Source organism: Buteo buteo, chromosome 13 (genome assembly GCF_964188355.1).
Source record: "Buteo buteo chromosome 13, bButBut1.hap1.1, whole genome shotgun sequence".
Taxonomy (NCBI): Eukaryota; Metazoa; Chordata; class Aves; order Accipitriformes; family Accipitridae; genus Buteo; species Buteo buteo.
The window spans coordinates 13374275-13395786 of NC_134183.1; the positions used below are offsets into that span (position 1 = coordinate 13374275).

At 43.0% G+C, this 21512-nt stretch overlaps 1 protein-coding gene across 1 annotated transcript; it reads right to left on the reverse strand.

Moving 5' to 3' along the window:
• On the reverse strand, positions 1-20032 carry LOC142038893 (myosin heavy chain, skeletal muscle, adult-like). Its single transcript, XM_075044821.1, has 39 exons — positions 19878-20032; positions 18358-18600; positions 18126-18269; positions 17845-18001; positions 17249-17276; positions 17039-17150; positions 16853-16945; positions 16659-16722; positions 16468-16566; positions 16263-16366; positions 16038-16176; positions 14942-15060; positions 14693-14842; positions 13976-14146; positions 12263-12572; positions 12083-12153; positions 9895-9982; positions 9677-9794; positions 9280-9403; positions 8696-8832; positions 8350-8605; positions 6700-6942; positions 6416-6592; positions 6181-6326; positions 6003-6093; positions 5524-5913; positions 5157-5283; positions 4944-5062; positions 4447-4643; positions 3873-4056; positions 3621-3786; positions 3325-3449; positions 2820-3128; positions 2516-2719; positions 2105-2230; positions 1840-2010; positions 1649-1753; positions 1415-1510; positions 1-294 (listed from the first exon to the last, which is right to left on the reverse strand). Exons 2-39 carry the CDS (start codon positions 18562-18564, stop codon positions 142-144), a joined length of 5820 nt encoding a protein of 1939 aa, XP_074900922.1. The 5' UTR covers positions 18565-18600; positions 19878-20032; the 3' UTR covers positions 1-141.
• Positions 20033-21512: the final 1480 nt, after the last annotated feature.

Below are 21512 nucleotides of genomic sequence, written 5' to 3' on the forward strand. Positions count from 1 at the left end.
TTCATAGTGTGTATGCAGAGGAATCTACGGTCTTTATTCTCTAGACATTGAGGTGGGTACAAAGACTCATTGCAGAAGAAAGCGACCAAAAGGTTCACATTTTGTGCAGCCCTCAGGTCGCTTTGCTGCCTCATGACATCCTCACTCTTCCTCTTCTATCTTCCTATGAAACTCCCGACTCTTCGCTCGGAGCTTGTTGACCTGCGACTCTGCAATGTCAGCCCGCTCCTCAGCTTCCTCCAGCTCATGCTGGATCTTTCGGAACTTGGAGAGATTGACATTGGACAGCTCCTCCTGTGCGGGGAGAGGGAGTCGGTGGTGAGGAGCCCAGGGCAGGGGTTTCACTCCTCCTGTGCCTCGGCCTTGTGGGGCTGTGAATCTTCCTCAGGAGAAGGCACAAACCTCCATCCCCCACCCACCACTGCTTCTGCTTACACCTAAGCCTAACACAGATCTCCTCACTCTCCCCTTTTTAGAAGATCCATTGTAGACAGAGAACAACAGGATTTGAACACAATTCTGCTCTGGAATGTGGGAAGGAAAGAAACTGGGCAGCTGGAAATCAGATTTTGTTACCTCTGGAATTAAATGTTCAACTACCTCTGCATACTCTGAGATAGGGTTAGGAATTTGTAAGAGGTGGTGAGTCCATGAGATCTCCTCAGGGTCCCTCTCACAAATCCCCTTATCTGAGTCCAGAAGCCTTTGTCTGTACTGCACTGTTTGCAGCAGCAAAGAAGCCATGCTGAGACATCCATAAATTCAGGGGCTGCAGGACTTCCCTCAATTCATCCCTGATTGCTGCATGCCCAGAAAAAGGCAAAGGCTCCTTGCACAATTCTAAATGCAGTGCACAGTGTGGCTTGGGAATATATTTCCAACACCTTCTCTATCTGAAATTTCCCTGGCCATAACTAAAACGTGGAATTCCCTGTAGTAGATGAGCATATGCTGAATCAGAAGGATTTCTTATGCAACATTTTCTGTGTTCCTAGGCAGGAGTTTTGGCAGGTCATTTGCTTCCACATAACTACCAAGCTTCTCTGAATTCCAAGCATCACAGGCATCTTTTGTAAAGGTAGTTATATGAATTTCAAAATTCTGAAAATACGTTCTTTTCAAAACTTCTTAATACATTGTACTATCAGTATTATTAATAAGAACTCCTTCTTACAGATCACTTTGTTGTTCTAATGCAAAAAAATGTAATGTGCACTTGCCCTCCTCATTAGCCTTCTTGTTTGCTCATTGATTTAATTTGCAAAGGTTAGGCTAATTTATAAGCATTTCAAAGATCTTGAAGCCATCCATTATTGACCACTGGCATTTTCCAAGTTTCTTATAATCGTCTCCTCAATGACCATACTACCCACTTGGAAAGAGTTTCTTGCCAGGCACTCAGAGTGATACTTACAGCCTCTTCAGATTGTCTCTTGTAGGATTTCACCTTCATTTGCAGCTTGTCCACCAGATCCTGCAGCCTGAGAATATTCTTACGGTCTTCCTCAGACTAAAGTGGTTGGCAAGCAGGAAAGAGAGTAAATTATTTCCACACAATGTGAGTTAGCAATTCCCCTTGGCAATCAAGTGCAAAAATTTTTAGTTCCTGCGAGAGGGTGTGTCAGCCTAAGGTGGCCTCCTGCCTTACCTGGTAGGTCAGCTCCTTCACCCTCCTCTCGTACTTGCGCACACCCTTCACGGCTTCAGCGCTGCGCTTCTGCTCAGCATCAACCTCCCCTTCCAGCTCCCGCACCTGCAATGAGCACCCCCTCTTTGGAGCTTCCCTGCTGGCTACTTACGTGACGTGCTCACTCATGCACAAAGAAAAGCCCTACGCACTCTGGCCTCCAGCTTCTGGATTTGCTTCTTGCCTCCCTTCAGGGCCAACTGCTCGGCTTCATCCAGACGGTGCTGCAGGTCCTTCACCGTCTGGTCCAGGTTCTTCTTCATCCTCTCCAGGTGGGCGCTGGTGTCCTGCTCCTTCTTCAGCTCTTCTGCCATCATGGCCGCCTGATGAGAGCAAAAGGTCAAAGCCATTTTCAGGCTGGAGATGTTCTGGGGGGAAGGCACACATCTTAAGCAGTGAAAAGAGCCCCCGACTCACATCTGTGATGGCCTTCTTGGCCTTCTCTTCAGCGTTGCGGGCTTCCTGGATCGTGTCCTCCATTTCCCCCTGAATTTGGGCAATGTCTGTTTCCAGCTTCTTCTTGGTGTTGATCAAGCTGGTGTTCTGCACAAAGAGAGATTGCAAGACTTGCATCCTGAGGCCTGCAATACCAAACCTACAGCCTGAGCCAAGTCTTTACTCTTCAGGCTTGCAAATCAAGATCTGGAATTCTTTTTAAAAAGATTGTTTACAAAATGTCAGTGGTAGGCTCAGGTCATGGGTGCTGAGCATGCCTGTCCTTGTGGACAGCAGTAGCAAGGCCATTCTAGTGCTCCTTATCCTCCGGTATGTAGCAGACCTCTGTGTTTATTAACTGTCAGCACAACTTCTTCTGCAACACACTCTTACCTGGGTATGGAGAAGCTGCACACGTTCAGTGGCATCCAGAAGCTCCTGCTCAGCCACTTTCCTCGACCTCTCTGTCTGCTCCAGGGCCGCCCGTAGCTCCTCAATTTCAGCCTGCAACAGGTTTGCTCTGCGCTCCACCATGGCCACCTGCTCCTTCAGGTCCTCCTGTGTCCTGAGAGCATCGTCCAAGTGTATCTGGGTATCCTGTAAAAGAGGCAAGAGAATTTGCAAGGTGGCAGTGTGTGCTTGGGTGCCAAAAATGTCAGCGAAGGCTCTTCTCTTTCTGTAGCTTTGCTGAACAGACCTTGAGCACTGCCTGTGTGTTTCTCAGGTTCTTTTGTGCCTCTGCAGCCACGCGGTTGGCATGGCTCAGCTGGATCTCCATTTCATTCAGGTCCCCCTCCATCTTCTTCTTCAGACGCAGGGCTTCATTCCTGCTCCTGATCTCAGCATCCAGGCTGCTCTGCAAGGACTCTACGATTCTGAGGTGGTTTCTCTTCATCTGGTCGATCTCCTCATCTTTCTCTGCTATCTTCCTGTCAATCTCAGACTTCACCTGGTTGAGCTCAAGCTGGAGGCGCAGGATCTTCCCCTCTTCATGTTCTAGGGAGGCCTGGACAAGTAGACACAAGCATTTGTCGATAATGTAGATAAAACTACTGCTTGCTTTCTAGGTAATTACAGAATATTTCAAGAATCTCAGCTGGCTGCACTCCCCAGCCAGAACAGAGCAGGACCAAGCAGTTTTTAGTCATATTTCCCCATTGCTCCTATTTTTAGTGCAAATACCAGTGATTATGGGCATGTACCTCAGCTTCCTCCAAGGCAGCCTGGATTTCAGATTTCTCCTGCTCAATCTGCTTCTTGACTTTCTCCAGCTCATGAATTGCCTTTCCTCCCTCGGCAATCTGCTCCGTGAGGTCAGCAATCTCCTCTGTGGGAACAAAGACCAACAGCATGGTCAGGCACAGAGCAGAATGCACAGGGCCCTGCCACACCAAGGTGACAGGCAGCTTTGCCAACCTGCAGGCACAGACCCATACGGAAAGGTGGTAGTGCTGGATAGCAAGAAAGCTCAGCCAGGAGCAGAGGGCCAGGGACTTACGCTGCAAGTTCTTGTTCTCACGCTTCAGCGTTTCCAGGTGGTCCAAGGACTCCTCATAGGCATTCTTCATCTTAAACAGCTCTGTGCTGAGAGACCGAGACTCCTTCTGGGAGGCTTCCAGCTCAGCCTGTGTTTCCTCGTACTTCTGCTTCCATTCTGCCAGGATCTGAAGAGAAACAGGACCTCAGTGTGGATGTGGCAATCAGGAGGGGATGCTCTGCCCAGGAACCCCAGGCCTGGAGCCCAAAAGACCTTGTCAAAGTTCTTCTGCTTCTTATCCAGAGCTGCACAGGCAGCATTTGCTCGCTCCACGTCAATCATCAGGTCCTCCACTTCATTCTGCAGCCTCTGCTTTGTCTTTTCCAGGGAAGCACATTTGGCATTTACAGCTTCGACATGTTCCTCTGCATCCTGCAGGCGCTGTGCCAGCTTCTTTCTGGGAGGTGATAAGCACAGCTCTTAATCGAGGCCTAAAATGGATATTGGTTTTTTATTTCCACCACAGTGCTGAGGCACTTTTTGCAGTATTTGGTCTCCATGCACACGGTGTAGAGCCTATCCCAGCCAGTCATTTTTCTTCCTATTTTCTTTCCCCATGGTCTAGCTATCTCATCTGCGCACACTATACATTGTCTTTCTCCTGCATTCTTTGTCATGTAGTCTATTTTCCTTGTGTTTTTCAAAACCGCACCCTTTAAAGTACATATTTCTGTTTCATATAACTCCTCCCCAACCTACTCCAAGGCTTTTGCCTTTCAGTATCTCAGTGGTCTCTTCAAAATTTCATCATTGGTTTCTGCCAGCCTTCCCCACATTCCCCACATACTTGGCTTCCTCCAGCTCCTCCGTGCGCTGAATAGCGTCTGTCTCGTATTTGGTTCTCCACTGGGCCACTTCACTGTTGGCCTTGGACAGGGCACGCTGCAGCTCACTCTTGGCTTCCTGCTCCTCCTCATATTGTTCCCGGAGCAAGTCACAGTCATGGCGAGCAGACTGCAAGCCATGGGCCAGGGCATTCTTGGCCTAGTGGCAAAAGATTGCAATAAAGAGTAGATATATCCTGGGAAATTTTGTCTTACTGGCACTTAGACACTGGAATATATCCCAGAGAAATAGTAATTAACTGACTGCATGAAAAACATAAAAGCCAAGGTCGGGTATACCGCAAAAAGTTGGGAGTCCTGCCCTGATGGGGCCTACATTGCATGACCTAATGGGATGTTTTGAACTTTTAATTAAATCACCTTTTGAACTCTTGAACACCACACCAAAAACAATATGATGTAAAATATTTATTTCATATGTACAACGAAATATCTTCACCTTTATCTCTTCCTCTAGTTGCCGCTTCAATTCTTCAATCTGCTGGGTGAAAGCCTGTTTCCCTCTAGACAGCTGAGAAATTAAAGCATCTTTTTCATCCACCTGACGTGCATATTCACCTGGGAAAGTTTGTAATCAAGAAAACATTTTAACAGCCAAGAGAGTCATGCGGGGGGTTCGCCCATTTCCAAACTAGAGATGGAAGTGCCATACCAGATTCTGTCTGCAGACGAGCTCTTTGAGCACTGAGATCGCTAATCATGCGCTGATTCTGCTCCTCCTTTGTTTTATATTCACTTAGTTGGTCCTCCAGAGTGCGGCACATCTTCTCCAGATTTGCCTAGGTGTCAATCACACATAAGAAAATAGAGTTAATACTTCGATTCTGCCTTAGTTACAGCAGGAAAATGTGTCTAGAAGATGCAGTTTACATATCTGGGGACAATGTGCATACGCCCACAGTTCTATACGTTAGATTTGGAGATAACAGTTATATTATAACCTGATAACAATTAAATAAGATAAGATTAAACAAGAATATTAAATTGTTCTCAAACTACTAATAAAAGTATTTGTGTACCTTGGCTTTGGAGACAGACTCCATGTTACTGGCCAAGTCGTCAATCTCCATCTTCAGCTCACTCTTCTCCTTCTCCAGTTTCTGCTTCACTCGCTGCAGGTTGTCGATCTGCTCCCCAAGCTCAGCTGTGCTGTCCGCGTGCTTCTTCCGCAGGGCGGCAGCTGTGGCTTCGTGCTGCAGCGTGGCCTCTTCGAGGTCACGGCGCATCTTCTGAAATTCTGCTTCACGCTTCTTGTTCATCTCAATCTGAGCTGCAGTAGCCCCTCCTGCTTCTTCCAGGCGCTCGCTGATCTCCTCTAGCTCCCTCGAGAGGTCAGCCCGATGCTTCTCGGCTTTTGCCCGAGAGGTTCGCTCTGCCTCAATTTCCTCCTCCAGTTCCTCAATACGAGCCTGGGGAACATTAGGGGACCCTTCACACCTATGCCCTCCTCCTACTTGACCTGAGACTGGGTGAGAGAGGGGAAGGAACAAAGACTTGCCTGCAGCTCCTTGATCTTCTTCTGTAACTGCATGCCCAGAAGTTGCTCATCCTCAATTTTGCTCTGGATCTGGCTGATTTCAAAGTCTTTCCTTTGGGCAAAGCAAACCATGTCAGAGCTCAAAGCAAAAAGACAGGTGCACCAGCCCAGCACTCAGGTGCCCCACAGCCCCACTTACTTCTTCAGCTTCTCATCCAGCTGCTGCTTATCATTTTCCAAATCCATTATGCTGTCATGGGCCAGCTTCAGGTCTCCTTCAAGTTTCCTCTTAGCTCTCTCAAGGTCCATGCGCAGTTTCTTCTCTTGCTCCAGGGACCCTTCCAGCTAAAACAAACAAGACCATCAGCACTCCGTCAGCCAGGTTTAACTCACTCCGTACCTGTCCTGTTCTCGAGGTACGCCTGTGTGCTTACGTCATCCACTTGCTGCTCCAGCTTGGTCTTAGCTTTGGTCAGCGTATTGACTTTGTCCTCTTCTGCCTGCAGGTCATCCAGTGTCTGCTGATGGGCCTCTTGGAGGGCTTTCTTCTCTTTTGTCAGCTTCACAATGGTCTCGTCCAGGGCTGCCATCTCCTCTGTGAGGTTTTTCACCTTTTAAAAGAAGGGAGCACATGCAGATAAAAAATGATGTGTAAAAATTTTATACTGTATAACAAACAGAGGTCTTTTCTGTGAGAGTGACATCTTCTGCCTCGTACTTTGTTTTCGGTGGCATGTTTTTCCTTCTCAACCTTGGCCAGTGTTAACTCAAGATCATCAATATCTTTCTTCAGCTCTGAACATTCATCCTCCAATTTCCTCTTCTTGGCTGTCAGCTCAGCATTAATTTCTTCCTCATCCTCAGCCCTTTCAGTCACCTCTTTAACTTTGGCTTCCAGCTGGATTTTGGTTTTGATAAGCTGGTCACACCTTTCCTCAGCATCAGCCAAAGCATCAGCTTCCTGGTGGAAAAATACCATTTTTAGGGATATGTTTTTGAGGTAATATCGAGATGCTTACCTTCACAGTTTCGAGTCCTGGATAGCAATTTTGTAGTTAAAAATTTGGTTTATGTTCCAACAGAATGAAATTTAATATAGAATTTATTTTATATTGTTCATTTTGAAACAGCTAGTTTTGAAAGCTAAAACCAAATAAAATTCCTTCAATCTACATGAAAGCCCAATTATTTACATATTTGTGCAAGGTATAGAATCCAACATCATCCCATAATATCAAACATTAGAACAAAGTACATAAATTGGGGTTTACTCATAGGAATATCTCCCACATTTATGAAGTGCCAAGTGATAACTATGTGCCAAGATACATATAAATACCAAAGTCACAGTTATGCTCACATCATTCCTGTATGTCTCTTTTTTTACCCTACTGTCTTTCTGAAGCAACAGTTTCTGATTTAGCTTTTCATCACCATGGCCCCAAAATATTCAGCATCTAGCAGCTTTGTCTTTTCTCTGTCAGACCCTCATCGGCTAAGAAGAAAGGAAGTTGCTGGAAAATTCATCTCTAGGCTTTTTTTGCAACAGACGTCCTGTGGTATTTGTTATATTTTGTCTCAAGTTTCAGTCTAGCAGAAATAATATGAAAGCAATATGATGATTTTAGCAGTGAGTGGATTTTTTTAATCTTTTTACAGTTCAAGATTCTTTTAAAAGGGGGGCATGTAAATTTTCCTACATGTCACATATGCTGCATAGTATTACTTTGAGTATACAGTCTTTTCTATTTTGTGAATCATTTAATTTAGAAACCTCAGCATTACAACACCGTAGGTGTACCACATAATTTTTTGTAATGATTGTAAGTGATTTAGAAGGGTGATTGAGAATATTAAATTCTGTTTCCTCTCAGTTAGTTCAGTATTACAATATAGCAATGTTTGTAACAGCTAAGCCACCACCTACACCAAAAAGAAACAAGTTATCTTGTTTAATTAGAGAATAAAGAGAGGAGAGAAATGTCCTATTAACTTGTCCTAAGAATTCCTAATCATGTGTGTATAAGAACAGGCACACTCAGTTTTGGAGCAGTAGGAAAAAATTACTAGAAGAACAAACATTATACTAATAAAAGTAAAGTTCCTTGATTGCTCTGATGCACTTTAACTGAATGCATATGGTAGAGACCTCAGCATGTACCATAGAAAATCTCACCTATGAAATATCTTGACTACAAACTCCTGACAGTCCTTAATAAAGCTAGTTATATTTTTAAGAGCACCACTTAATGAAATACAGTTGAACTGAATTAAATTGTAGTTTCAATGTGTCTTTTGAAAATGTAGTCATAAATATCAGCCCAATAGTCACAGTTCAGTTAGGATGAGGCACAATGGTAGTACTCACAGCCTGCACTTGGAGCTGCAGATCGTTTTTCTCCTGCACCAGTTTCACCATTTTCTCCTCCAGCTCCTTCCTCTTTGCCTCAGACTTCGCAAGCTCTTCTTTGATTTTCTCAAACTCTTGTTTCATGTTGGCCATTTCCTTCTCAGATTCTGCACTCTTCAGCAAGGGCTTGATCTTGAAGAACAGCTTCATCCAGGGCCAGTGCTTGACGTTCATGAATGCACGAATATTGTACTGGATGCAAAAGATGGACTCTCTGAAAGGTAAGTCAAATTAATATTAAGTCTTTAGACCATGATGATACAATAAGCCATATACAGTGAACCTAATTTGAAGAAATGTCTACCTCCTCTCCACCATTCTTTGGTATTCCACTCTCATCAGGAAGCCCCTGCACCTGGCTTGTGTGCGGGTGATGAGCTGTGCCAGCTTCTCATCCCTCATCTCTTCCAAGAGGCCTATCAGCCCAGCTTTGAAGAACACCTTAGGTAAGAACATGAAAATAGGTGCGATGTATGTGCTTGTTGTTCAGTGTGGCCCAGTACCCTGTCCCCCATGGCAGATAATATGAGAAGTTAAGAGAAAGAGCAAAAGCACAAAGAATGTGTGTAGTGATAGATCTTCTTTTACATCTCCAAGTTTCCAGTTACCTGCAGTTGAGGAACTATAATAGCCAGACATTTTGCCTTTGTTTTTATTAAACTTTGATTCTTTTACTCTACAACTTTGTCTTAAATTAGGAACCCTTAATCAAATCATCCTATGGCAATGAATTTCAGTTTTATTCAAATGTTGAGTCAATAAGTACTTATTTGATTTATTTTAAATACACTATTTGATAATTTCACATACTATCTGGAGAATCTGAGTATCATTCTCAAGCCATGCAAAACAAAAATACATAGTACTTGAAACAAACCGTTCTTGTACCTTGGTGTGACCAAATTTGTATTGAGTGTGGTCTATATCAATTGATCCAAGAAGTTTCTCACAAGCCTTCTTGCTGTCAATGAACTGTCCCTCTGGGATAGCACTTGCATTTAATACTTTGTATCTGGGGGAGAAAACAGAAGAACTTGCATTGAACTCAATGATCTTAAGAGTCTTTTCCAACCTAAATGATTCTATGATTCTATGAATATAAAGAGGTCTGTTGTTGGGACCAATTGGCTGGTACACTGCAAGAAATAGTCTAAGAACTGTTGAGAACATAAAAGCACTACTAAACATAAATTTTAGAGAAGGCTTTAGTCACCAGAGGTGAAACTTAAATTTCACAAGCTACTCAAGATGGACAAAATGATCCAGTAAGAGGAAGAAGTCTGACCTCTGTTTAAAATCTGCATACAGGACTCTGTTGGGAAATCCTTTCCTGCAAATTCTGATCCCTTCCAGCACGCCATTACACCGCAGCTGGTGAAGCACCAGTTCATGCTCCATGGCACCTAGCAATTCAGAGCACAAATATAATATATGCTATATTCTGTAATACAGAGGGGAAGACCTGCACCATACTGAAAAACCTTCTATATATGAGTCTCTTACCAGGTGTTTTCGTTTCATTTGGGATGATGCAGCGTACAAAATGGGGGTGGGTGCTTCGCAGATTGGTCATCAGCTTGTTTAAATTCTCCTGGGAGAATCATTAACAAAAGTTTATATTAGCAAATGTAATTTCCACTGTAAGCATCAAGTCCTCTGAAATGAGATGAGATATCAGACAAAAATTAGCTCGCAGAATCCTAACCTGAAGCCCCCTGCATCAGTTTTTCTGACTTTCCACAGATCTTTGCTGTTATTAACTTCATTTATAAAGTTCTTCTGATTAATCTGTAGGAAATACTATACTCTTAAACATACAATTTTTTTACATTTCACTGACTCTACTGGAATGCCTTAATTAGAAATTATATCCATCTTCCATTGGATGTACCGAGAGAGATAAACAGGTACCTCTATGAGGCAGTTTGAAGCATACTGCTGTAGGCATTTAAGATAGGTCATATGGAGCACACTACATAGAACCTTCCTGGTTTCCCCACTGAAAGCAAACGAAACAAAAATGACAAGATGAGTTTTAAATGTCTAGATTACATGTTTATCTTGTAAGGTAAGATGAGAATAAGGTGAGATGAATCCCAGCCTTGTTTTCTAATTAATATCTGTATACTTATTTATAAATAATTATTGCCTATAATTAGTAGAGGGAAGCAGTTGCGTCCAGAGAACATCTCAGAGTATGTAAATTAAGCAGCCAAAACATTAGGATGTCTAAACACTAACATGTCTAAACTAGAGGGATATTGGAAGAAATTTAAAAACATAACAGAAATGCAACCCAAATGCAGCAAATAGTATTTCTCCTATAACATTACTTCTTAAAGTCTTATGACCTTTAAACATAGACTTACTGCATTATTTTTGAATCATACATGCTGGCAATAATTTCCCACTTGCAAGGCCAAGGCACTACAGCTATGATTATTTTTCTTGGGGCACATACACACGTGCCAACGCCCTGTTTCAGAGCACTGGCTAGAGGCTGTCAGGTGATCAAGAATCATATGACAGCAGATCTGTAGAAGAAATTAGGCTATATCAAGAAGGGAGTCCTAAATGAGGGATGAATATGGTAATAAATAACCTCAGGAGAGACTGGCAGAAGTGTATGGAGCAGCCAGGCAGCAAGACTTGGTTATGACTAAGAACTGTCAAGTATCTGACATCTTAAAAATCCGTAAGCCAAGGAGTGGTGGTATTTCAACTGTAAGAGATTGATCCCTGAATCATGGAGAAAAACTACAAATATAAATGGAGCAAACAGGTCATCCTCCAGTAGGCAGAATGTTCATAAAGGGAAATAAAAGGTTCCAAAGCCAGAGATGGGCATCTGAAGGAAATCTGGTATATTTTAGATACATTTTAGAAGTTTTCTGTATGGCATTCTTCTGTCTGGAAACATCCTGGGACAAGCGGACAATAAGAAAAGTTGTGCATTCAGTGGAACGGAGCATAAATAGATCACAGTGGATTTAGTTTTAGCAAAATATGGCCCAATAAATTCAGGGTCTTTTAACAAAACTAAGTCAAAAAAAGACTAGCCATTTTAAATTGTGGGTTTATTCCTCATCTTAGGAAGAAATACTGTGGCCAGCAGGAACAGGGAGGTGGTTGTTCCCCTGTACTCAGCACTGGTGAGGCCGCACCTCGAGTACTATGATCAGTTTTGGGCCCCTCACTACGGGAAAGACATTGAGTTGCTGGAGCATGTTCAGAGAAGGGCAACCAAGTTGGTGAGGGGCCTGGAGCACAAGTCTTATGAGGAGCGGCTGAGGGAACTGGGGCTGTTTAGTCTAGAAAAGAGGAGGCTGAGGGGAGACCTTATCGCTCTCTACAACTACCTGAAAGGAGGTTGTAGTGAGGTGGGTGTTGGTCTCTTCTGTCAGGTGGCTGGAGATAGGGCGAGAAGAAATGGCCTCAAGTTGAGGCAAGGGAGATTTAGGTTAGATATTAGGAAAAAATTTTTTACTGAGAGGGTTGTCAAACATTGGAATGGGCTGCCCAGGGAAGTGGTTGAGTCACCAACCCTGGAGATATTCAAAAAGCGCATGGACAAGGTACTACAGGACATGGTTTAGTGGGCATGGATGTTGGTTGGACTCGATGATCTTGAAGGTCTTTTCCAACCTAAATGATTCTATGATTCTAAGAAATAGTGAACTCTCTACTGTACCCGGAAAAGAGCTGAGACAGTCTGGAAGGAAGAACCCTTCTTCTTGCCACCTTTCTTTCCAGCACTGGCCTCTGCAAAATTGAAAATAAATAAAACAGGTTTTAGATTTTTGTTACTGCCTTTTATGATTCCTTTTTGTAAGCTGTACGTCACTGAAAATATGGAATTCATAGAACTAACCCGCTTCTGCTCCACCATAGTTGGCAAAGAGTAAGGCCAGTGTCTTCACAGACGATTTCTGGTACAACCCAATGACAGTTTCATTCAGGGGGTCCTTGTTTTTCTCCAGCCAGCCAGTGATGTTGTAGTCTACTGTGCCAGCATAGTGTATCAGGGAGAAGTGGGCCTCAACCTTCCCTTTGGTAGGCTTGGGCTTCTGGAAGTTGCTGGACTTGCCCAGGTGCTGGTCATAGAGCTTGTTCTTGAAAGAGGTGTCAGTTGCCTTGGGAAACATGCACTCCTCTTCCAGGATGGAGAAGATGCCCATGGGCTGGAAGAAATGTACAAGGAAGACAGATTGTAATTTAGTTTTCAGGGCAATAATGACCTTCATCTAGGCAGAGTAGTGGAACACAGACTGAGCTACACATCAAAAAAGATTATTATTCAATTACATTTTCTGCTAGAAAGTATGATTAAACATATTCATACTTACATTTTTTAACACCAAATGAATTATAAAGATTAATGGAAATTAATTTAGTTTGTCTTGAGAACTTCCTTTATAAAATCAGAGCACTACCTTTTTATCCAGAGGGACTCAAAGCACACACAGATGTCTCAGACAAATTGAACATGAGCCAATAGTACACCCTCGCGGCAAAAGCAGCCAGCTCATCCTGGGCTGCATTAAGTATTGCCAGCAGCTCAAGGGAAGCGATCCTTCCACTCTACTCAGCTCTGCTGAGAAACTGCTGTGTCCAGTTCTTGGCTCCCCAGTACAAGACAAACGTGGACATAGTAGAGTGAACACTGTGACAGGCCATGAAGGTATTTAAGTGACTGGAACATCTGACATACAAGGACAAGCTGAGAGAGATGGGACTGTTCAGCCTGGAAAAGAGAAGGCTCTGGGGGATCTTATCAATCTGTATAAATACCTAATGGAAGGGGATAAAGGAGACAGAGCTAAAGGTTTCTCAGTGGTGTCCAGTGACAGGATAAGATGGAACAGGCATGAATTGAAATACACAAAATTCCATTTAAACAGAATAAAAAATCTTCTTTGCTGTGAGTGTGGTCAAAAGTTGGAAAGGTTCCCCAGTGTATCTGTGGAGTCTCCACCCTTGGAGATATTAAAAATCCAACTGGACGTGGTCCTGAGCAACTCCCTCTAGCTGACTCTGTCTTGACAAAGGGGGGTGGACTAAGTGATATCCAGACCTACCTTCAAACCTCAGCAGTTCTGTGATTCTGTGATTCTAACTACTTATCATCCTGCAAGCCACTGACTCTTCCATCTCATGTGTATCGTGACTGCCTTCTCATTGTCAGTCAAAGGATGACCGTGTTAAGTGTGAGTGTGTGCTAACAGTTATGTATGTCCATCTTCTATGTTAATTTTACAAAGATATAGGGATTCTGCTGTACAAGCACAAGTCTGTTAGAGCTGAAAGGTGAGGAGGACATGCTGACCTGGATATTGACTCCAGCTGTCTTGCAAGAGCACTCTTGTTGGGAGTTTAACAATCTTTTGGCACTTGAAAAGAGATCAGTAAGGATTTGCTGCCACAAAGCTGTGTGAAATCTCTTTCATGTCTCACTTGACAGAAAAAATAAATTACATGGCAAGGTATTTTGAATAACAAAAGATGAATATTTGGACATGAACACAGAAGACCCCTTTGAAAAATGAGACCAAGTAATTACAGAATTTCTGAATAGGAAGGATACCTTCTCAATGAGCTCAATGCAGGCAGCCAGGTCCATCCCAAAGTCAATGAATGTCCACTCAATTCCTTCTTTCTTGTACTCCTCCTGCTCCAGCACGAACATGTGGTGGTTGAAGAACTGCTGCAGTTTCTCATTGGTGAAGTTGATGCACAGCTGCTCAAAGCTGTTAAACTGGAAATAAAATAAGAAAGACCCATATTTGCAAGATGCAGCAATAATTGCAAAACCTCATACTTTAAAAATAAGGAATGCAGTTATCTTGGCTTCGTTGTCAAGTCTATGCCTTTCTTCAGTCTGCTTTATGTCTATGTTACAAAACAGAGAAATACATCAAATTAATTGTCCACAAGGGATTTTTTTTCATTGATAAAAACGTGAAGATAAAATAAATTTCCTGCATAATTTGAGACCAAATTACAGGGAGAAAAAACTCAAGCTTAGGCCTATCATGATATACATGGTTTAATACTGTCTTGTCCTTGATCATTTAAACCAAGGAATATTTCTGATTGTACCATTCTGTACTTCTGAGTTTGCACATCTTGAAATAAGATGAGTCCTTTGAAAGGTCTTTTTTTTTACTTCATGATAAAAAAAGGCAAATAGCTGCAAATAATTATGTGATGATATTACATCCTCTTTAAAAATATGTCTCAGAGTGATCATAACATCCAATTGTCACTTCCAAATAGCTCTTACCAAATCTTTGTTACTTACATCAAAGATCTCAAAGCCAGCAATGTCCAGGACACCAATAAAGTACTGTCTAGGCTGCTTCGTATCCAGCTGTTGATTGATACGAACAACCATCCACAAGAACATCCTCTCATAGACAGCCTTTGCTAAAGCACCTACAGCATTGTGCACCTACAAGAAATATAAATGCCTGGAGTTACCATACAGGGCAGACGAGAATCAAAAGGATCTTAATTCAAAACATGGTTCCAGGTTGCCACAGATTCTTACCTGCTGTGCAGTTTGACCCTTGGTCACATATTCATTCCCAACCTTGACTCGGGGGTAGCACAGTGCCTTGAGCATGTCAGCTGAATTCAGACCCATAAGGTAGGCAGCCTTGTCAGCCACTAAAGAGGGAGTGGAAGAAGGAAGAATTTAGTGTCACATAGACTTTGAATCCTGGAGCATTCTCTAAAGGCTGCAGGGTTCAGATTTCTGTTCTTTGAAATGTTTCGATAGATGCCCATAGAGGGAATCTTGGTAACATCCAAGTCATCATTATGCATATCGAGCTTTTCTAAAAGAATTTATGTTTTAAATTCTTCACTGAAACATGTAGAAAGTATGATATTTTCAGAAATCTCCTGGCACAAAATTGAAAGCTGCAGCTTGCCAGTCTGAATATTTGTAGTACACGCATAACTCAGGACCTGCAGTGACAACAGTCAGGCACTGATCTACATTCAGGTGATCAAAAACACCCAATATTTAGGGTGGAACACAGAGAGGATATCTGTTCTCTTTCAGATCCAGAGTCTACAACCCTTTCTGAGCTTTGGTTTCTGATGTTCAGTAAAACTCACTGGGTTTCATCCTTTTACCTATGGTACTTCCCACCTTCTGCCTTGTCCTTTAGCAAGAGGAGCCATTGCTCAGAGACCTGAAGATGTGGATTGTAGGTCCTGCACCAACAAAGGAGAGGAATCAAATACACCTCTCACACCAGAGTTCCCTGAGCATCTGACAGGTGATGGTGCATGGGACCATGGTCTCCCCATCCTGTTAGAGCCGAACCACTTGGCTGTTTCACAATTGCAAGCTATATTCCAACAAAGGTATAACTAATAATGTTATAGAAAGGACATCCATCGCTCCTGACTTCCTGGAAGTGTATAAAGGACAGTTTAAACTATTAATTGTTTATAGCATAAGATAGAAATATTCTGAGTTCAGGGAACTTGATGTACTGAGAAGAGGACAAGGAACAGGGTTTTTTCTGGCTTATTGTTTTCCTTACGATACTAAGTCCAACAAAGAATAACTTCTGCTGTCTTCCACATCCATAGTGGCTTACAGAATGGTTAATTATTGAGTTTGATAATACCTTCTGTTCCATCTGGCTCTGCCTGCTCCTCTCTTGGCTTCTGCTTGAACTTCAAGTTCCCGTAGTGCATGACAGCCCCTGTCAGCTTGTAGATGGCAGTCTTCTCATCAGCAGTGAAGCCCAGGATGTCAATGGCACTCTGGTAATACAATCAACAAAGTGAAATATTTGCTTGTTATGTGATGTATGATCTGTGCCTGTTGACCTGTTCTGTAAGTTACTTACATCTGTAGCCATGAGCTCCTCCTTGTCATCAATGCTGGGAACAGTGATCTCACCTTGACTCACAAAAGGGTAGTCATATGGGTTGGTGGTGATGAGGAGCATTTCTGAAAACAAATGGGTTCATGGGTTAAATTTCACTGGTTTTGTAATTTAGTTAAATGTTGCTCATTCATCTTCTTCCAAAAAGCTCAGTGATCCCTCCTACCAATTAGTTCTGGCTTCTTGTTGGAGGTAATTTGATAAAATATGTGGTAGCTTCTTTCTGCCTTGAGCTGGAAAGTGACTCTGGACTTCTCCAGCAGATCTGGAAAGGAAGGTAGAAAGAGTTAGGCACAGGAAGGCACACGGAGGTCAGTCTTTAGGAAGGAATGGGATCAGGCCAGGAGAGTCTCTTACAAGTTTCAATGTCAGCAGAAGCCAGTTTGCCTGTAGCTCCGAAGTGGATTCTGATGAATTTGCCCTGTTAAGGAGAAGCAGCAGCATTTCAGCCTGGATGGGTTCCTTTGACATCTCCTTTATGTGGAATACTGCCAGGGCCATCACTTATCTTGTAATGAGAGGGAGAGATTTTGTCCAAAGCCACAACTTACAAAGCGTGAGGAGTTGTCATTCCTCACGGTCTTGGCATTTCCAAAGGCCTCCAGCAGTGGGTTGGCGCTGATGATTTGATCCTCAAGCGTTCCCTGCAGGATGATAATTATTGCTGGCTTTCATTTGCAAAAATCATGTCAGGAACAGAGGAAAGCTTTGATTCAAGACAGTATCTATTAATTTACCTGCATTTTGCCTGACTGCTCTTCCTTCTTCTTCTCCCCACTTGCTGCAATTGTTGCAAAGTACTGGATGACACGTTTTGTGTTCACAGTCTTCCCTGCACCAGATTCTCCGCTGTCAAACCAAAGACAGAAGCAGAGAGTATGTGGTCAGGCTGGAGGTCCCCTGGCATGGGGCAGCCCAGCGGGGACCCGACCAGGGTGTGTACATACGTGATCAGGATCGACTGGTTCTCGCGATCTGTGAAAGTGGCAGAATGAAAGATAGTGTTAGCAGTTGACCTGGGTAACACTGAGCTGAATGAGAAGTAAAGCTGTAAATCTAAGTTGGGGCTTCTTCAGAAAGTCCAAGAGTACCTATTTCCCTTCCAGGTCCTAACAGTAGTAAGTATAAGCCCAAATCGATGCATAGAGCTGTCAGAAGCATGTGATCCTGAGACAAGCTGTGCATCCACTTGCCTTTCACACAGTTCTCATCAAGAAATCTAATCAAACTGCCTACCTGTGTTCAAAATAGGGAATTACATGGAATAGTAACTTTTTGTTTCCTATCACTGAAAAAAAGCAGCAGAGTCAAATAGTATTTCTGCAGTGGGAGAGTGTAGAATTTTATAAGTGAATTGCAAATAAAACACAGTGTTGAGTCCATGTATGCTTCTGGGTCAGTTTCACTTGAAATTAATTCCTGCACAACTCAATCAAGTTCTGTCATACAGCTCCATGGTGGTTTTAGCTGGCTTGTCACATGCTCCAGTGAGATCAGTGTGGCTTTTTGGTTTAGATTGCTGTGAGGGACATCAAGCACTCACCAGTCAGCATGAACTGATAGGCATTGTCAGAGATGGAGAAGATGTGTGGAGGGGCCTCCTGGCGCTTCTTGCCTCTGTAGGCCAACACCACCTCCGGGTTGTACACCGGCAGCCACTTGTAGGGGTTGACAGTGACGCAGAAGAGACCTGAGTAGGTCTGCGAGGAAGGGAGACAGCACGTTGGCTTCCACTTAGCCTGGCAGAGCAGTTCCTCCTAGCTACCCAGCCTGGCAGAGCAGTTCCTCCTAGCTCCCCAGAGGAAGACTCTTGCTGCTACTTACGTAGATCATCCATGCTGCATAACGCTCTTTGAGGTTGTACAGCACAGCGGGTTCATGGAGGTGGGTCATCATGGCCATGTCCTCGACTTTATCGTACTTGGGAGGGTTCATGGGGAAGACCTGATCATCCTTCACAGTCAGAGTCTGCCAAGGAAACAAAAGATCCATGTATGTCAGCTAAAAGCTTAGAGTGGGAATCAAATGGTGTCCTTCAGTCTTGTTTTTCACTCACCTCTCCACCTTCAGTCTTGACAGTGACCTTCCCTGATTCCTTGCTCTGGATTGTCCCTTTCACAAAGGATTCTTTAGGATGGGCCACAAAGACAGATGTCTTGGCATCAAAAGGCTTGTTCTGGGCTGCAATTCTTTCCTTCTCTGACTTTCGGAGATAGGGAGCCGCCTCTCCAAAGACAGCCATCTCAGAGTCTGCAGAAGTCATGTCTGCACTTTACTGAAGGTACGTCAGCAGAGGGCTCTAATGGGAAGGAACAAAAGGCACTGATCATTTACATCTGTTCTGTAAGATTGGGAAAATTTTTATACCCTATGACTTGGTTTGTCTTCATACTCTGAGTATTTGGAACATCGAACACGAGCTAACTAGACAATTTTTAGGTCAACTTAGAAAATAAGAGGTTTTCACTGATGTAGTCTAGGTCTTCAAACATTTAGGAGAGCAACTTTTAATGACCTTTCAGAACTGTGGGTTTGGTGCTTTAAGAATACTGTGTCTGTAAGATAAGAGTGAATTTGCTGAGCAAGTTTCACTAAGATCACTATTAGGAATGGAAATACAGTTAGGACATTTTGTTAAAAGGATGAACAGTGAAATAACATTTCTGAAAAATGGTAGTTTAGGTGACCTACAGTCTTGGAAAACACTGAACCTGTGGGACATTTACCTATTAAATATAATGGTAACAGAAAGGCAGTGGGAAACTCATGAATTTTGGCAATGAAGTTGTCAACTGAAAGAAAAGGGAAGGCTTTGTGACCTTTTAATATTCTGCCATAATTTAATTTGTTGTATGCATTTGTTATTCTTCAGTACAATATCTAAATAATTTCAGCCCCAGAGTTCTGACTTGGGTGAAATAAAATCCAAGCATTGAAATTGGAATTGCCAAGCCTGTATTAAGATCCCAAATAAATACTTACTGAAAAACATCTAGGAACAGATGAGTTCTCAAATCTTTAAAAAAATAAGAGTATTTCTTCAGATGCTTTATTAAACCTGTAGGTAGCTGAATTTTGCCGACTGCACTTGAAAATGCTCTAGCTACACTGGTAAAAGTTATTCCCTCTTTATTCATTAGGTAATATTTTTTTTGTCTGGAGTAAGAAAATGAATATCTAAGACAGCTGTCATTTTACAAAGGTGGTTAGAAGGTCTGTATGCTCGGATTTATTAATTCATACATTCTCAGGTAAAATGCAGAATTTTGCACTTTTTCCTGCTGTGCTCATCTTGGTCCAGTTCTACTGCTGCCATAGCAAAGATAGGAAGCCAGCATGCCTTGATCTCTGTTAGGTCAGTTAAGCAGAATTGAAGAATTTCCCCATGGGCATTTTCTGGTCTGCCGTCAGTGGTGAGAGACTTCAAACACAGCCAGTTTAAAACCTTGGGCACCCCACCATGTTCTACTGTAATCACACTAGCTTTGATTATAGGGTGAAACAGTGACCCTTCCAGAAATCCCACCCAAAAGGATCTTTCTCTGCCCTCTAAGAATTAATAAATCAGGTTCTTACCTCTCGTGACACCAGATGGGTGGCTTGCAGGCTGGCAGCTGGTCAGTACTGTAAAACAGAAATGGCAACTCCCTACTTGATGTTGCACAGAAATCCAGAGTGAAAATGTGCAGGTGCCTTGAAAGCAGATTTAAAACCTGAGTTAAGAAATTGAGTCCCCTCCTGGAAATGAGCAGGAGGCAGCAGGAATGCTGTGGCACATAAGGGCACCATCCTTTTCCTGCAAGCCTGCAGACCCCATACACTTACCTTGAAGCTTTCCGTGGAGACAGGGCAGACTTGTCGCAGGGACATTTTATACGATCTAGTCTGCAGATGCTACAGATGCCTACTCTTTCTTCGGTCAAAAAATTTTTGGCAAACCTTCTTTGGTAAAGCATTGTCTGGCAAACTGAACTAAGGGCATAATTGTCATTTGACATGACTAGATATAATTAGAAAATTTTGATGTCTTACTGACTATATGAATACATCTCCTATAAACAATCTGACAAGGGTGTTAAGGAGGGAATCTGGACTAGTCAAGGCACTTAGAGAACTTGGATGCAGGACTTATGGATTCTATTGCTGGCTTTCCCACCGACTCACTGTATGACCCAGGGTGGATTGCTTGGTATGTCTGCACTGCAGATATCCCAGCTGTACAATAGATAAAACAGGATGTTAAAAGATAAATTAGCATTATTAAAAGCTTTTGGCAGTTGTGATGGTAAAATTCTGAGAGTAGAAGTGCAGATGTATAACAGTTCATGAGGGTTGCAAGCACAGCAGGGTGGTCAGCCAAACACTGCAGCAGTGAGAGGGTTCTGCCTGGGCTTTTAAGCTGGTGCCTCTGACAGAGATGTAAGGCACCTTCAGGGATATCAGGGAGAGTGTGCACATGCACGCGCACACACACACACACACACACAGAGGCATGTGCACGTGTGCCTCTCTGTATACACTTCAGTTTGCAAACAAGTGGGAGATTTTCCAAGAAATGTTGTGATCCTGTGCACAATCTTTTTCAATGGGAGGGGTTATACCTGCTGAGACTTCTGATCTGTAGGCCAGTGCCAGTGAGCAAGGGATGCTCCCTTCTTTTGCTAGCAACTTCTTAGCTTATCCAGGTGTTCCTATGCCTATAAGCCTAGGAAAGATCAGTCTGATCTAGGAATGGCTCCCAGAGTTTTTCTTCCTACCTACAACTGATAGAAAAATCATCTAGTCAGCCATACCTATACAAATAATTGGACATATGCACAAACACATCACCTCAGCATGCCGTCCCAGATGCTCTGCACCTGATACATCCTCAGTCCAGCACTTCATCACAAATATCTTGCCCACTTACACATTTACACAGTTCGAAAAAACACAGTGATACCTTTAGAAGAGCATTGGGAGTGGCAGACATACCTGTACAATGTTGATAGAGTAGGGGGAAGGGGGATTTGCTAGTAGCCCTGGAGAGAGACTGATCTAGTTTTAGGAAGAGGGCACTGTCATATGAGCTGCTTTAAATCCTGTCAGATTTAAACACATTCTTCCCCTGGTCATTGGCATTTTGGTTATTAAAAGAGCTCAGTGGATAACATGTGGGCAGAGTTAGAAAAATGGTGCATCAATCTGATGTAATATCCAGCATCAGGCAAT

Bases quoted from the DNA above. Each gene is read 5' to 3' on its own strand.
- LOC142038893 (XM_075044821.1), bottom strand. From the start codon at position 18,564: ATGACTTCTGCAGACTCTGAGATGGCTGTCTTTGGAGAGGCGGCTCCC. The intron at 3,129-3,324 runs GTACATGCCCAT...CTACTTGTCCAG, and splicing joins CTGCCTTGGAGGAAGCTGAG to GCCTCCCTAGAACATGAAGA. The intron at 2,720-2,819 runs GTCTGTTCAGCA...CCTCTTTTACAG, and splicing joins ACACACAGGCAGTGCTCAAG to GATACCCAGATACACTTGGA.